The 16,051-nt window shown below is 47.4% G+C and overlaps 1 protein-coding gene across 3 annotated transcripts in view; it reads right to left on the reverse strand.

Annotated features, from left to right (window-relative positions):
• PRKCB (protein kinase C beta) overlaps positions 1–16,051 on the reverse strand; it is a 310,170-nt gene that overhangs the window by 136,736 nt on the left and 157,383 nt on the right. For all 3 annotated transcript variants that reach the window (XM_030871519.2, XM_030871518.2, XM_060285527.1), the window contains exons 4-5: positions 9,103–9,214; positions 6,240–6,368 (exon numbers count right to left, since the gene is read on the reverse strand). In XM_030871519.2, coding sequence (XP_030727379.1) covers positions 6,240–6,368; positions 9,103–9,214 — 241 coding nt within the window. The remainder of the gene's footprint in view (positions 1–6,239; positions 6,369–9,102; positions 9,215–16,051) is intronic.

A 16,051-nucleotide genomic window follows, 5' to 3' on the forward strand; every position in this document is an offset into this window, starting at 1 on the left:
AACAGCCTCCCTCAACCCCTGCCATTTTTCCAGCCTCCAGGCTTTTGTGCACCATTTTCCCTCTGCCTGGAATGCAGCATCATGGTGAGACTGAGGGCCATCGAGCTGAACTGCCTGGACTTAGATACGAGACTCAGCACTTACTGTGCAATTCTGGGAAAGTTAGTTAACCAACTCTGTGCCTCATTTCCTCACAGGTAAAATGGGGATGATAATAATACCTACGACAGGGGATTGTTCTGAAGATTAATGAGTTGATCTGTGTAAAGCTCCTGGTGTGTAATAAGAACTCAATAAACAGAGCGGATGCTTTCTTATGTACCCTGACACAAAGCTCGCTCCACCCAGATAACTCCTATACATCTTACAGACTCAACTCTGCCATGGCTTCCTTCAGGAAGCTTCAGGTGCCCCTCTGAGGGTTCCCATGGTACCATCTCACCATCTGCCACATTGCAATATAATTATCTATGTCTATCTCTCCCACTAAGCTGTGAGCTCCCCGAGGGCAAAGATGAGATCTCATTTGTCAATGGATACAACCTGGTAGTCAGGCCCTTCCTGAATGAATGAATGAATGAATGAACATCTGTGCTTACTGAGCCCATCTCACCTTCCTACCTATAACGTGCCACCTTTCTCACACTGTAAACGCCTAAACACCAAACTACCCCCACCTCCCACCTCACCCCTCAGGTACACCATACCTGGGCCTGCCCTCTGCTCTTCTGGTCTTGTCCTGCCCTATTGGTCATGGAAGGAAGATACCCAAGTAGAAGGGCCCTCGTTGGTTTCCTTGAACTCTTCCCCCCTTGTTAGGGTCTCCGTGACGGGCAGAACCTTTTCTACCTTGAAACACTTCTTTACATAACAAGAGGGGCTTCTTTGAGCCTTCAACATCAGTTTCCTTTCTCCTAAGAATGCTTTTAAAACTTCTTTTGGAACCTAGTGTACAGGTGGATGCAATCCTCGGCCTTTCCCAATAGCCCGTCAAGGATTTATGTTCCTCTGGTGCTCTTCTTTTGATGTGTGGATGTCAGATCTTGGGAAGGATTTAAATACAAAGTATTGGAAGTTCCTCAGTCTTTCTGGGAGATGCTTCAGTCTGAGGAGGTTGTGTACAACATAATACATTGTAAGAACACCGAATGGGTGTCCCAAAGAGAAACATTCAAAACATTGCTCCTCTGCTATTTTTAAGAACAGCCCCAGTTTTTGTGAGATAGAACTATGGATATGGTTAAGGATTTGCAGACTGCTGCAATGTAGATGGAAATGTTAATAATGGGATATTAGTTGCTATGTTAATAGGGAGATACTGAATTGAAAAGGGGTATTTTATATACAAGGACATGGGCTTCATAACCTCCAGGAGCATTTTACAACTTTGATCAGGGCTTCTGATTGTACTGCCTCCCCTCCACGGTAACACAGGGCATCATGATGTCCACATGATTTCCTGTGATTCTACAAGTCCCACTGTTCTGTGTCTTTTCTACATTATCCAGGGAATGAGGGTAGTTATGGCTCCAAAGGGTGAGTCCCAGTCTCAGTAATACCTGCTGTTGACCTTGGACCTGGTCCTTGGAATTTTCTGCATGGTCTCCTTCTTTAAGGATGATGGTGTGAATTGGATTATCTGCTGAACTTTAGCTCCTCACTGTGGAAGGCACTGATTTGGGGATCATCTGTGAGTTCTGGTATCCATCAGGATCCTCTAGTGGCATCTCCTTCACACATATATCCACTGATTCCACAAATATTTAGTGATGTCATCACACTAGGTGCTGGGATACAGTGGTGAGTCAAGACAGACACAGCCCTACCCTCACCGAGCTTAAAGCCCAGAGGGAGATGCAGACACTAATCAACCCAACATAAAACCACAACTGACACAAGTTCAAGTTCAGGATACCATGAATGTCTACAACAAAGGGAGGTCCAGGGAAGCTGCCTTGATTGTAAGAATGAGCTGAGACCTACAGGAAGAGGAAGAGTAAACTGCTGAAAGAAGACAAAAGGGCAAACACTCCAGATGGAAGGAAGAGAGTATGCAGATGTCCTATGGTGGGTGGCAGCCTGGAGGGGATGAAGGATTAAAGAAAAGCAAGGAGACAGAGAATAGATAATGAGATTACCATGTCACAGTTAGTCTGTCCTAAGGGCAATGAGAAACTTGTGATGAGCTTTTTAAAGAAAGAGAACTGATTGGATTTCCCTTCTGAGTTTGACCTGCAAGACTCCTGACAGCAGATATAAAGCCAGGATTTCATGAGCCAGAGATGAGGAAACCTTCAGATCTTTCAGAAGCACCGGTAGCCTGGTGCCTCTGGAGATGGTGGGATTTCAAAGAGCATGTGGCAAGTACCAACACTGGACGTGCCTCTACGGTCTGAATGAAGTGGGGCAATTCAACACCACAGGTCACGTTTGGCCTCACACTGCTGGGAAGGGCTCTCTTCTCTCTGATCTGTCTGGCTGAGATCAAGGAGGAGGGCCTGGAGTCCCAACAATGAAACCAGAAGGATGCTTGGGAGATCAGAGTATACCCAGGAGACCCAGACCCTGCCAGCTCCCCTCCACTCGGGCCAAGGCCCCCAGCTCCCGGCTACCGTGAGTGTTGGCTGTTAATGGCTCACAGTTGCCCCATGTCCAGATAGCTGCCCTCAGTCTCACAGAAGCCATGGATTCTGGGAGGTACCATCCCACTTTCAATCCCAGTAGCCTGGAGCAAAGACTGACCGTCTTAGCCAGCCCAGGCTGCGGAAATAAAATACCTCAGACTGGGTTACTTAAACAACAGTGTTTATTTCTCACAGCTCTGGAGGCAGGAAGTCCAATATCAAGGTGCAGGCCAATTCGGTTCCTGGTGAGAGCCCTCTTCCTGGCTTGCAGGTGGCCACCTTCTTGCTGTGCCCTCATGCGGCCATAAAGCCACCAAGCCCATCATAAGAACCCCACCTTCATCTAACTCTAATTATCTCCCAAAGGCCCCACCCCCAAACACCATTTCATTGGGTTAGGGCTTCCACATGTGAATTTTAAGGGGACACAATTCAGCCCATAGCAGTGTCTGACCCTAACAGAACAGCCCTCTTGCCTCGAGGAGGGACTGACCCTGTGCTATAATCTGTGGTCCAGGACTCCATGGGATCCAGCTATAGCTGGTCTTCAATGGAGACCACACTCTCACTCAGCTTTTCCCTGCTCTATCCTCACTCCTTATCTTATGAGCAGCCCCAGTAAATCACTTGAACAAAAATCTCCATCTCAGCTCTGTGTTTAGAGGACTGCAGTCAAAGCATCAGCTTCTTCTATCATCAGTCAATCAACGATCCCACACCAGGTACTGACCGTGCCTGGAACGGTGAGGAGGCAATAGCAGGGCACAGTGACCTGCAGACAGGAGGCCCAGGGGCTCATCCTGCTCTGCACGAGACATCAGGCAAGTTGTCCAACCTCACCGAGTCTTAGTTTCCCCTTCTGTATGTTGGCAACACCACTATCTCCGTTGGATGAGTCAGTACCAAAGCACTTGGAAAACCACAAAGTGCTCTTAGTATATCGGTAGCTATTCAGTTAGTGCTAGCAGAACCCTGAACATGCAGATATTCTGTCCTTAACTTTAAGGGAGTCCTAACTTTTCTTCCTTCTCCTTGCTATGGGTTGAATTGTATCCCCTAAAAGAGGTGTTCAAGTCCTAATCCCAATACATATGAATGGGACCTTGTTTGGAGATAAGGTCTTTGCAGATGTAACCAAGTCAAGATGAGGTCATACCAGATTAGGGTGGCCCTGATCCAATGCCTGGAGTCCTTAGAAGAAGAGGAAATTTGGATGCCGAGACACACAGGGAAGAACGCCATGTGATGATGGAAGCAGAGATTGGAGGGACGCAGCCACAAGCCAAGGAGCCCCAACTACCAGAAACTAAGAGAGAGGCATGGAACTGACTTTCCCTCAGAGCCCTCCTGAAGGAACCAACTTGCCGGCACTTTGATTTCAGACTTCTAGCCTCCAGCCTCCAGAACTGTGACTGAATAAATAACTGTTGTTTGAAGCCACCAGTTTGTGGTACTTCGTTACAGTAGCTCTAGGAAACAAATATACCACACCCTCATTGGGATTGCCTGGAAATCGTCAGCTTGTGATCAAGATATAAGACAGTGTATCTGTGATTGAGGGGGAAGACTTTGACCTCGAATTGGAAGAGACGTTGCATTGTACCACGTGAAACAAAGTGCCCAGGAAACACACATAAGAGGTAATGCAGCTAAACCACAGAGGGAATAAATAAGGTATGGGGGGAGAGTTAGCGCAGGGAACTAAACCAAAAAGTAACCTAGTATATCACAATAGTCAACAGACCTAGGTGATGCCGTGTGTGACTCTCTAAGCCTGTTTTCTGATAGAACGATAATACTACTTAGCTCATGAGAGATACTGAAAATTTTTAAACAAGATATTGCCATAAGTGCTTTGCAGAGTGATTAACACACTTAAAAACTCAAATGTTAGCTACTTCTGATGTAGCTGACTGGATGACGATGATGATTACAAATGGTGTGAGCTCTCAGAAGTACAACTCCTCTGAGCCTCAGTATCTTCATTCATAAAACAAGTATAATAGATATTTCACAATGCTGTTTTGAGCAGTGAAAGAGATAACATGTAAGTCTTTTCTATTTAATTGAAATATCATTGACATATAACACTGTGTAAGTTTAAGGTGTACGGATGTGTTGATTTGTATATTACAATATGATTACATCCCTGGCATTAGCTAACACCTCTGTCACCTCAAATAATTACTTCTTTTTTGTGGTGGGAACAATGGATGGACCTTGAGAGCATTATGCTGTCGTTTGGTTTTGAGCGCCGTGCATTCAATGGGTTCCTTGAAGGTTGGCTGGCCCTAGTAACATCTGAGCCAGTGTAGTTCCTAGAGAATAACAGTAGAGGGCAGCAGGGTCTCATTTTTGCCCCTCCAGCCCAGGAAGCTTCGACAGTGGGGAAACCAGCTTTTCGTGAGGCTTTTCCTCCTTGGGGGACCCTCAAGCATTTCACTGGGAAGAAGTCATGTCAGCCATTGCCTTCCTTTCAGAGGAAAAAACAATTCAACGGAATACACGTTCCATAAGAGCCCACTGGGTGTCATGAACCTCAGTTTAAAACGGGGATTACATTTTACAGGGCTATCTTTCAACTTTTATGTGGTGTAGGCTCAGTGCTTCAGAGCTGCTGAACCATTCCAGGGCCTCAGACCAATTTTTGCAAAATCAATCCCTTCTATGATCAATTTCCTAAGATATCAAGTCAAAAAACCTTGTTTAAATTAACAAATTGTAAATTCTAAGAAGTTTGACACAAGCCTCTGGGGGAGAATTCCTTCAAAGTTCTAGTCCCATTCTGGGGACTTCCCTGGCGGTCCAGTGATTGAGATTCCGTGCTTCCAATGCAGGGGGTGAGGGTTTGGTCCCCGGTCAGGGAACTAGGATCCCACATGCCGCACGGCGTGGCCAAAAAATATATAAAAAATAAAATAATAAAATAAGATAAATTTAAAAAAACAAAGTTTTAGTCCCATTCTGGTCCAGTTCAGTGCCGCATTGACCGTAGCTTTATGTCTGAGCAGTTACCCATCCAGCACAGCCAGGTTTCCATTTTGTCTGAGCTGCTCATGTCAGAGCCAAGCATGTTGTGAATGCTCCATTAGGAGGGACAGACACCATGCTGCACTTCTCATAAGAGGCGGTATTATCCCTCTTTCTTATTACTATGAAGTATTTCAGAAGTGCGAAAAATAGGGAGAATCACAGAACAGGGACCAGTGAGGCCGCCGTCAGGCTTAAGAAAGAAATACTTCAAATACATGGAAAGCCCCCAGGGACGCACAGTGCCATAAAATTAAGGCGTTCAGCATTTTGTCTGCTCTACTGGCTCCTCTGAGGTCTTCGAGAAAAGTAATGTACTGCTGGTGTCCCAGCTCTAAGCTCCAGCGCACCAGAGGTGCTGAGAGCTTCACCCTTTGGGGATGCAGTCTCTAAGGATGCCTACAGCGGAGATGGGCTGTAATGGGGGCCGGCGGCGCGGGGAGAGGGGAGGAAGGCAGTGTGTCACCTCACCTCTCGCCCCGCCCCTGCACCGCCCATCCCTCCACCAACCTCCCCTCCCCTGACTCAGCGGTCCAGCCAGGTCCGAACCTAGCAGAACCGGAGCGGGAGCCCAGCGCCACCTACCGACAACGATAAGGACCTCCCTCTCGATGTGGGCCTGGATGTAGATGCGGCCGCGGCGCTCCGTGTGGTCTGTGCCGCAGAGGCTGGGGACGTTCATCACGCAGCGCTTGTGGACGTTCATCATGCAGGCTGCGGGGACAGAGGGAGGGTGCGCGGCTCAGGCTGGTCCAGGCTGGACCCCTCCTGTTCCCCTCCTTCCCTCCGAAGCTGGCGGAGACCAGCCAGCCGTGCCCGCCCTGCCCGGGTCTCATCAGAAGGGCTTCTCCAACTCTCCCGCGGCCCCCGCCCCCCACCCCAGGCCCTGATGGACAAAGGAGGAGGAACATGTCCGTCCTCCCGAAAGGCTGAGGCACCTCGCGCATCCCCGACGGCTCTGAAGCCAGAGGCACCAAGCTCAGTGGCACGGGCAGCAGGTAACGCAGCGAGAGAAGCTGCAGGTGTGGCGGGACCTGACCGGCCAGGGAGCGCAGTGTCCCCACTCAGGAGCCGCCATGCAGGGTGCATGCCCCAAATTGCTGAGATCGCCCCATTTTTCAAGATTAAGCAGGAATCCTGACTTGTATGTGACATCTCCCGATTTTTAAATATTGACGGCCCATAGGTTGGTCTCCGTGGAAAGCGTCTGAGAATGGGAGTTGTGAGCCAGCAGGTTTACCGCAAGGGCTCCTGGGAGGGAGGAGCTCGCCCACGAGGATGCACTGAGGCTGACAGTAAAGAGAGCTCTGGACCTCCAGGGACCCTTCAGAGTTGTCCCAAATGGATACAAGAGGACCAGGCCTCTGCACCCTTGCACCTGCCAGGAACCACCCCCTGGGAGGGGCATCATCTTGGGACCTGAGCAAAGCCCGCACAGTATCCACCGAAACTAACTGCAAGAAAAAGAATTAGATGCAGGGTAAGACGAATGGAATAGGTCTGCGACTGAATCGGACCTTCACGTCTCTTACGTGATACGATAAATACAGGCTCCCTTCCCACAATCCTGTAGTACATCTGTGCTTCCTTCAGTGGGTGGCTGGTTTCCCCTAAGTCCCACGGCTGCTCCAGGGAGGTGTGCCTGGAGTCCAGTGTTCTCTAGGGGACCCTCGTTCCAGTTCGAGAAGCCAGGAGGAGAGTCTAGATCACCCCATGGGGCCTGCATTTCAGGAGATTCCCTGGGGAACTGGGGGGACGGCATCCCCAGGGGCAGGGGGTGCTCAGGACACCCCCTTCTCAGCCCTCCCAAGCTCCAGGAGGCAGCAGGCAGATTACAAAACTGGAAATGAATCGTGGGGAGAAAAGGATGGTGGGGAGGAAGGGAGAGCCCCCTGGAACCTGAGTGCCCACGTTCAGGGCTCTGCGTCAGCCCAAGCTGCCTCCCACCCAGCCCTCTCTGTCCTTGAGGCCCACCTGGGGCCCCACGTGCGCTAAGAGGAATCAGTGTCCCACAGGCAGAAGGCAGCTGCGCCGCTCTCTCCCCGCCTCTGTTATGTGTCTACCTGGGAGCCCCATTCACCATGCGTGTCTCTGTGGCTCTTGCCCTGTTTGTTTCTGTCTGCCTCTCGGTACCCATATGGGTGTACGTCTCTTTCCTGGTCTCTGCTCCTCTGCTTCAGCATGTGTCTCTCGCTGCCTCGGCTGCATCTGTGAATAGGTCTGTTTCATGCTCTGGGCCTGTGTCACACCTCTTTGTCTCCATCTCTTTCTGTGTCTCTCCATGTGTGTGTTTCTGCCTGTCTCTGCTCTCTCTCCATCTCAGTATCTCTGCAGGAGCCTGACTGAGGGCATCTCTCTCTGTGTCACTTCCAATCATTGTGTCTGTTGGTTCGTCTGTCTGTCCCTCCTGCTTGAGTCTCTCTCTAGCTGGGCCCCTCTGTAGCCTCACCCATCGCTCCCTACACCTGGGCGCACGTGTCATTTGCCCCCTGAATCCGTCCCTGTCTGTGATTGTGTGTTTCTCTCTGTCTCTTGCCCCCTTCCTCCCCATCCACACCCATACTCCTCTCTGTCACTCTCTGCCCCTGAGAGTTTCTCTCTCTGTCCCCTGGGCCTCAGGACCCCTGTGACAGGGACAGTCCGGCCTCATGACTGCTCAATATGCGGGGGTCAACAGGCCTCTGGGAGCCAGCAGCACTGAGCCCCCCATCTCCACCCTGTCCCCTTTGCAGCTGCAGCTCTCAAAGCCTGCTGGCTCCCCCACCCCTCGGGCCATTCAGTCCTTCACTTAATAAAGAGAAGTCCTGCCCCCTCCTGCCTCTTTCCACCCCAGCCTGGTCAGAGAATCACATGCCCGCCCCCCTTCTAGCATAAACTGTAGGTGCTAAAGGGAGGCAGATTTTCTCTCTGCAGAGAAAGGCATCAGCCCCGCATATCGGTGCTGGCAACAGCTGTGTGCGTGGCTGCAGGAATGGCCCCGATTTGACCACGCCTCCCTGTGTCCACACCTGTGGACTGTCCCCTCCCACACAGACTGTGAACCTTGCCATGTGACTTGCTTTGATCAGTGGGACTTGCCCTCTTAAAGCACTTGGGACCTCCGTGTGAGCAAGCCCAGGCTAGCCTGCTCAGGACGGAAGACATGTGGTCCCCCAACCCCCGTCATTCCCATCACCCAGGTGACAGCCAGCCATCCTTGCAGACAGGTGGGTGAGGCCCTCCAGGCCCAGACAGCCCCTCACCAACCTGCTAACCCACCACGTAGGCATGAGTAAGCCCAGCCCAGACCTAAAGGACAGCCTTGCAGAATCATGAGCTCTATAAATGGTTATTGTTACTCAGCAACAAACAAGTGGTACCCAGGCCACCCAGGACTTGGGAGAATGTTTTGTAGACCATGAGGAAGCAGCCCAGTCAGCAGAGGCTGCCAGAGAGCAAACGTACTTACTGTCACATTTCATCCCCTGGTGGATGAGTCCATACAGCAGCGACCCACAGTGGTCACAAAACGTGGGGCTGGAGTACGTGTGGATCTTGAACTTGTGTTTGCTCCGGGGGTCCTAAGGTCAAAAGAAACAAACAAAAGAGGTTGGCATCAGTGTGGCATGCCCCAGTTTCCCACTGCACTGTGCATCCCTGGAGAACTCCTAGAGAACTGAACTTGGCCCCCAGCATTCATCATACTTGCTGGGACCATCACTGGAGCTCTGTGCCCAAACATGGTGCTTGATAAGTAACCACTGAATGAATGAATGCCTAAGACAGCTGATGGCTCCCATCCTGCCCCAGCACACTCACTGTGCCTGCAAGTCCTCCATCTGGGAACCCAACCTACTGACTCTTATCTGCAGCAAGGACTCCACAGATGGCAAACAAAACACCAGACAGATCAGGTAAACAGGTCGCCTTGCTCCTACTTTTCTCTCCTTTATCAGCCAAGCAACTTCTGGATGATCTAAAACCCAAGTCTGGGCATGAAACCTCCCCAACAGGACCTCATCATCTACGGGACAGAGTTCAAAGTCCAATGAATCGTCTACAGGTTGTGGCAGAGACTACTGGCTTTCCACCAATACCCATTCTTCCTTTCAATAACAGAACCCTTGAGTCTTAGCAGAGACCGTGGCTGCCCAACTATAGACCACATTTCCCAGTCTCCCTTGCAGCTTGGTGTGTCCATGTGATTGAGTTCTGGCCCATGGGATGTACGTGTTTCAGTCATTCCTTTAAAAGGAAGGTGTACAGCCTCCAGGGCCCCTTTTTCCCTTCCCATTGTCTGGAAGATGGTGAGAAGTGAAAGTGACCACCTTGGACCCAAACTTGGACCCACCAGCCCTGGACTTTGTACTTCTGGACAGACATCTGAGAGAAAACCTACCTTCTGTCTTGTTCAAGTCACTATATTTGGGGGCTATTTGTTACAGCAGCTTACACCATTCCTTAACTAACTAACATGCCCTTCCTAACCTGGCAATGTAATGCAGTAGTTGAAGGTCCAAACTGCCTGGGCTCTTCTTTGATGCATAATTTGGGGCAAGTTATTTAATTTCTTTGTGCTTCATTTTCCTTGTCTGTATGATGGAAAGAATGATATAAGCTATATGACCATTGGGAAGAATAAATGAATTAACCTATGTAGAGATCTTAGAACAGCCTTGCACACAGTAAGGAGTATAAGCTTTTGCATTATTATTACTAGATCCCCCATGTGATCCCAACTATGACCTCAAACACACACTGTGTTTTCAGTACACAGGACTTGCTCGTACTCCCAAATATGCCATGCCCTTCATGACTCTCTGGCTCTGCATGATGTCTTTCTCCTTCAAGAGCTACTCTAACCAAAAAGTTCCTTCTTCTCTTTCCCATCCCAGCCTGAAAGCTGCCTTCTCTGTGAAAGAGAAAAGTTAAAATCATGGGCCCTAGGTTCCAACCCAGGGCTGATCTGATGTTCTAGCCTTTGCTATATGCTACCCATCTCCTAATTCATTCACTCATTCATTCATTCATCCATTCACATTTATTTATTGATGCAGGTGCCTTTTAAAAACATATTCTAATAGAGACAGGAAATGAACAAGTGAGCAAATAAATGGACAGAATAAGTAGAAATTATTTTATGTGCTATTAAAATGATGAGCATTTCTCCTTAGGAAACTGTTATTTACAAAATTTAAAAATAATCCTTATATCTTCCAGAATGGCTACAATTTTAGAAAATTGATACTGACGATACCAAGTGCTGATGTGGAGAGAACACTATTGGAACTCTCCTACGACGCTGGGGAGAATGCAAAGTGGTAGCACCTCTTTGGAAAACTGTGTGGCACTTTCTTATAAACATACCCTTATAATATATGACCCAGTAGTCCCACTCCTAGGTGTGAAAGGAATACATCTATCCACAGAAAAACCTGCAAGTTTATAGCTACTTTACTTACAATAGCCAAAGTCTGGAACCAACCAAGTATTCAACATTCAACGTGTGAACGGATAAACAAAGTGTGGTACGTCCACACAATGGAATACTTCTCAGCAGTAAGAAGGAATGAACTACTGATACAGGTAACATTCATGAATCTCAGAAGAATTTGGGTAAGATAAAGCTGTCAAACACATGCTGTTGGATTCTGTTTAAATCAAAGGCTACATGCTATATGATTCCACTTAAATGACATCCTAGAAAAGGCAAAACTATGGGGACAGAAAACAGATCAGTGGTTAAGAAGGATTGGGGGTGGAAAGGGGATTGACAACAAAGGGACAGCATGTGGGAACTTTTAGGGGCTGACTGGAATGTGCTATATATCAACTGCAGTGAATTTTACTATATGTAAAGAAAGTGAATTTTGCTGCATGAAAACTCTGTCTCAGTAAGCCTCTGCCTAAAACCCTGTCCATCCCTGAAGGCTTTTGCTGGCCTGCATCTTCTTAATGAGCTACAAAGTTTCTTTCATGACATTCCAAGCCTCTGCGGTCAGGCAGATGAAGTGTTGGCCCTTGCACAGCTCTGAACCGCCAAGTTTTAGAGGCTGGGTCAGCTCTGCTCTGGCTGTCCTGCAGGGCTCCCAGGATGCAGAAGGACCCCAGGACCCCCTTGTCCTGCTCGAGGACTGAGGTGCTACCCTAATAACAATTTTTTGGAAATCAAAAAAGGAAACTAAAGGCTCCCCGTTGATGGCTTAACCAGCCATGTTTCCTTTCTTAGGCAATGAGATGCAGAAAATACATCTGGTTCCCGGAAATAGTCCCAGTGCTCTGTGCCATAAAACACTTCCCTGGCCTTTGAGAATTCACCTTAAAGTCGAGAAATGAGTGTCTCAAATCTGCCTAGAAAGAAACACCTGTTCACCACTGGTATTGGCCTGAAGGGGGAGCTCAAGGCTTCTCTCACTCCCCTACTCAGCCTCAAAGGAGGAGAACCTATCTGGTTGGTCAGAGTCCAAGACACTGATTGGCCTAGCCTTGGTGTGTGGAGCCTTCACAGGTTTTAAAAGCTGCACCACCATCTTTCTCTTTCTCTCCCTCTCCCAGGAGGCTGCTGGGGGGCCGTGGCCTCACCCTAAGAAGGTTGGGCATGAATGGTCTGGACCAGCTCCACTCCAAGCCCTAGGACAAGTTCTCTCTCTCCTCTTGGTTTTGTATTTCCTTCTGGGTTCCCTGATATGTTAACCTATAGGAGCCAAGAATTAGTTTTGAGTATGTTTTAAATGTCCTTAGGTCCCCAAGGGCCTCATGAGCTCTACTTCGAGATTTGAAGCAAAACCCCAACTAACAATAAAGTTGCTCTTTGCTGGCTTTGCACTTTCCTCCACGGATAAATCTTAGTGAGGAATCTCAGGGAGAAGGATTCGAGCATTTCTGACCACATACTATTGAAACAAGCAGGACCCTGTGGGGCTCCTGGGCACGGGAGCCGTTCTGTTCAGCCTCCATGACCTTCCCTGAGTTCCAAAGGGCAGGTTCAAACGGTTGCTAATCAGGGTAGAGAGGGGATGCAGAGACAAGGGAGGAGCAGTCAGAAACAATAGTGCAGGAGGGAGAGTCAAGATGGCATTGTGGGAAGACGAGGAGTTGGCTTCTCCCCACAACTAGGGTTCCTGCCGGCCGCTGGTGGGGGACTCTGACACCCAAGGAGATGGGAGGAACCCCATAGTGAACCGGTAGGATGTAGGGGGACTGAGGGGGGGAGGAGAAGTGGAGGCCAGAGAAGATAGGCGCCCCTGAGGCTGGGGAGATCAGGAGAGGCAGGTGGGAGGGACTCTCCAGGAGGAGCAGAGGGCGACTGCCCTGCCCACGCGGGCCTGAGGAGCCCGCTGAGCTCCCGCACTGATCCCCTGCCGTCCAAAGCCCCCTCCAGGCCACGTGGGTCCTTGGGGGCGTAAGAGGGAGGCCAGGGAGATCAGGAGAGGCAGGTGGGAGGGGCCCTCCCAGACCAGAGGCGCAGGAGAGGACAGGAGGGCGTTTGCCTGCTGGGCTCCCAGGTGAGGTTCCCCCGCCCCCTGAGACCAGGGGTGGGGGGCACGCCTGGGCCCCTTCTGTTCCTTGAGCCTAAGCCCCTCCCCCCACAGCCCCCAGGGCCTTCTCCTGCCCTGTGGGTCCTGAGCATAGGCCCCACCCACTGCCTAAACCTCGCCCTTGCTTAGGTCCCACTCTCCTCAGCTGAGGCCTTTCCCCCCGTTTTTTTTTTCTTTTCCCTCCTCTTCTTTTTTACTATTGTGATACTGACATACCTTTCAGTTGTTGATTCATCTATATTTTTATTTTTCTATTCTTTCTAACATATCTGTTAGTTTCCTAGTCTAATCTTACTTTTTTACTTTGGTATTGTTTTTTTGCCACCCCACGTGGCTTGTGGGATCTTGGTTCACGAGCCCGGGGTCGGGCTGAAGCTCCTGCGGTGGGAGCTCCGAGTCCGAACCACTGGACTAACAGAGAACCTCAGACCCCAGGGAATATTCATCGGAGTGAGGTCTAACAGAGTTCCTCATCTCAGCACCAACACCCAACTCTACCCAATAGCCTACAAACTCCAGTGTTGGAAGCCTCAGGCCAAACAACCAGTAAGACAGGAACACAATCCCATTCATTAAAAAAAAAAAAGAGAGAGAGAGAGAGAGAGAGACAGCAAAAAAATATGTCACAGATGAAGGAGCAAGGTAAAAACCTACAAAGCCAAATAAATGAAGAGGAAATAGGCAATCTACCTGAAAAAGAATTCAGAGTAATGATAGTAAAGATGATCCAGAATCTTGGAAATAGAATGGAGGCATGGATTGAGAAAATACAAGAAATCCTTAACAAAGATCTAGAAGAACTAAAGAACAAACAGAGATGAAAAACACAATAACTGAAATGAAAAAGAAAAATACACTAGAAGGAATCAATAACAGAGTAATTGAGGCAGAAGAATGAATAAATGAGCTAGAAGACAAAATGGTGGAATAACTGCCAAGGAGCAGAAATAAAGAAAAAAGAATGAAAAGAATTGAATACAATCTCAGAGACCTCTGGGACAACACTAAATGCAGCAACATTCAAATTATAAGGGTCCCAGAAGAAGAAGAGAAAAAGAAAGGTTCTGAGAAAATATTTCAAGAGATTATAGTTGAAAACTTCCCTAACATGGAAAAGGAAATAGTCACCCAATTCCAGGAAGCACAGAGAGTCCCATACAGGATAAACCTTAGGAAAAACACACCAAGAAACATATTAAACTAACCAAAATTAAGTTCAAAGAAAAAATACTAAAAGCAGCAAGGGAAAAACAAAAAATAACATACAAAGGAATCCCCATAAGGTTATCAGCTGATTTTTCAGCAGAAACTCTGCAGGCCAGAAGGGAGTGGCAGGATATACTTAAAGTCATGAAAGAGAAAAACCTACAGCCAAGATTACTCTACCCAGCAAGGATCTCATTCAGATTCGATGGAGAAGTCAAAAGCTTTTCAGACAAGCAAAAGCTAAGAGAATTCAGCACCACCAAACCAGCTTTACAACAAATGCAAAAGAAACTTCTCTAAGCAGGAAACACAGTAGAAGAAAAAGACCCACAAAAACAAACTCAAAACAATTAAGAAAATGGTAATAGGAACATACATATCGATAATAACCTTGAATGTAAATGGATTAAATGCCCCAACCAAAAGACACAGACTGGCTGAATGGATACAAAAACAAGACCCATACATATGCTGTCTACAAGAGACCCACTTAAGACCTAGGGACACATACAGACTGAAACTGAAGGTATGGAAAAAGATATTCCATGCAAATGGAAATCAAAAGAAAGCTGAAGTAGCAATACTCACATCAGATAAAATAGACTTTAAAATAAAGAATGTTACAAGAGATAAGGAGGGACACTACACTGATTGATTGATCAAAGAATCAATCCAAGAAGAATGTAACAATTATAAATGTTTATGCACTCAACACAGGAGCACCTCAATACATAAGGCAAATGATAACTGCCATGAAAGGAGAAATCAACAGTAACACAATAATAGTAGGGGACTTCAACACCCCACTTACACCAATGGACAGATCATCCAAACAAAATAAATAACAAGACACAACCTTTAAATGACACAATGGACCAGATAGATCTAATTCATATTTATAGAACATTCCACCCAAATGTGGCAGAATACACTTTCTTCTCAAGTGCACACTGAACAGTCTCCAGGATAGATCACATCATGGGTCACAAATCAAGCCTCAGTAAATTTAAGAAAATTGAAATCGTTTCAAGCATCTTTTCTGAACACAACACTATGAGATTAGAAATCAATTACAGGGAAAAAACCGTAAAAAACACAAACACATGGAGGCTAAACAATGCATTACTAAATAACCAAGAGATCACTGAAGAAATCAAAGAGGATATCAAAAAATACCCAGAGACAAATGACAATGAAAACACGATGATCCAAAACCTATGGGATGCAGCAAAAGCAGTTCTAAGAGGGAAGTTTATAGCTATACAAGCCTACCTCAAGAAACAAGAAAAATCTGAAATAATCTAACCTTACACCTAAAGGAACTAGAGAGAAAAGAACAAACAAAACCCAAAGTTAGCAGAAGGAAAGAAATCATAAAGATCAGATCAGAAATAAAAGAAATAGAAACAAAGAAAACAATAGTAAAGATCAATAAAACTAAAAGCTGGTTCTTTGAGAAGATAAACAAAATTGATAAACCATTAGCCAGACTCATCAAGAGGGAGAGGACTCAAATCAATAAAATTAGAAATTAAAAAGGAGAAGTTACAACAGACACCGTAGAAATACAAAGCATCCTAAGAGACAACTACAAGCAACTCTATGCCAATAAAATGGACAACCTGGAAGAAATGAACAAATTCTTAGAAAGGTATAACCTTCAAAGACTGAACC

Source organism: Globicephala melas, chromosome 15 (genome assembly GCF_963455315.2).
Source record: "Globicephala melas chromosome 15, mGloMel1.2, whole genome shotgun sequence".
In the NCBI taxonomy this organism is placed as follows: domain Eukaryota; kingdom Metazoa; phylum Chordata; class Mammalia; order Artiodactyla; family Delphinidae; genus Globicephala; species Globicephala melas.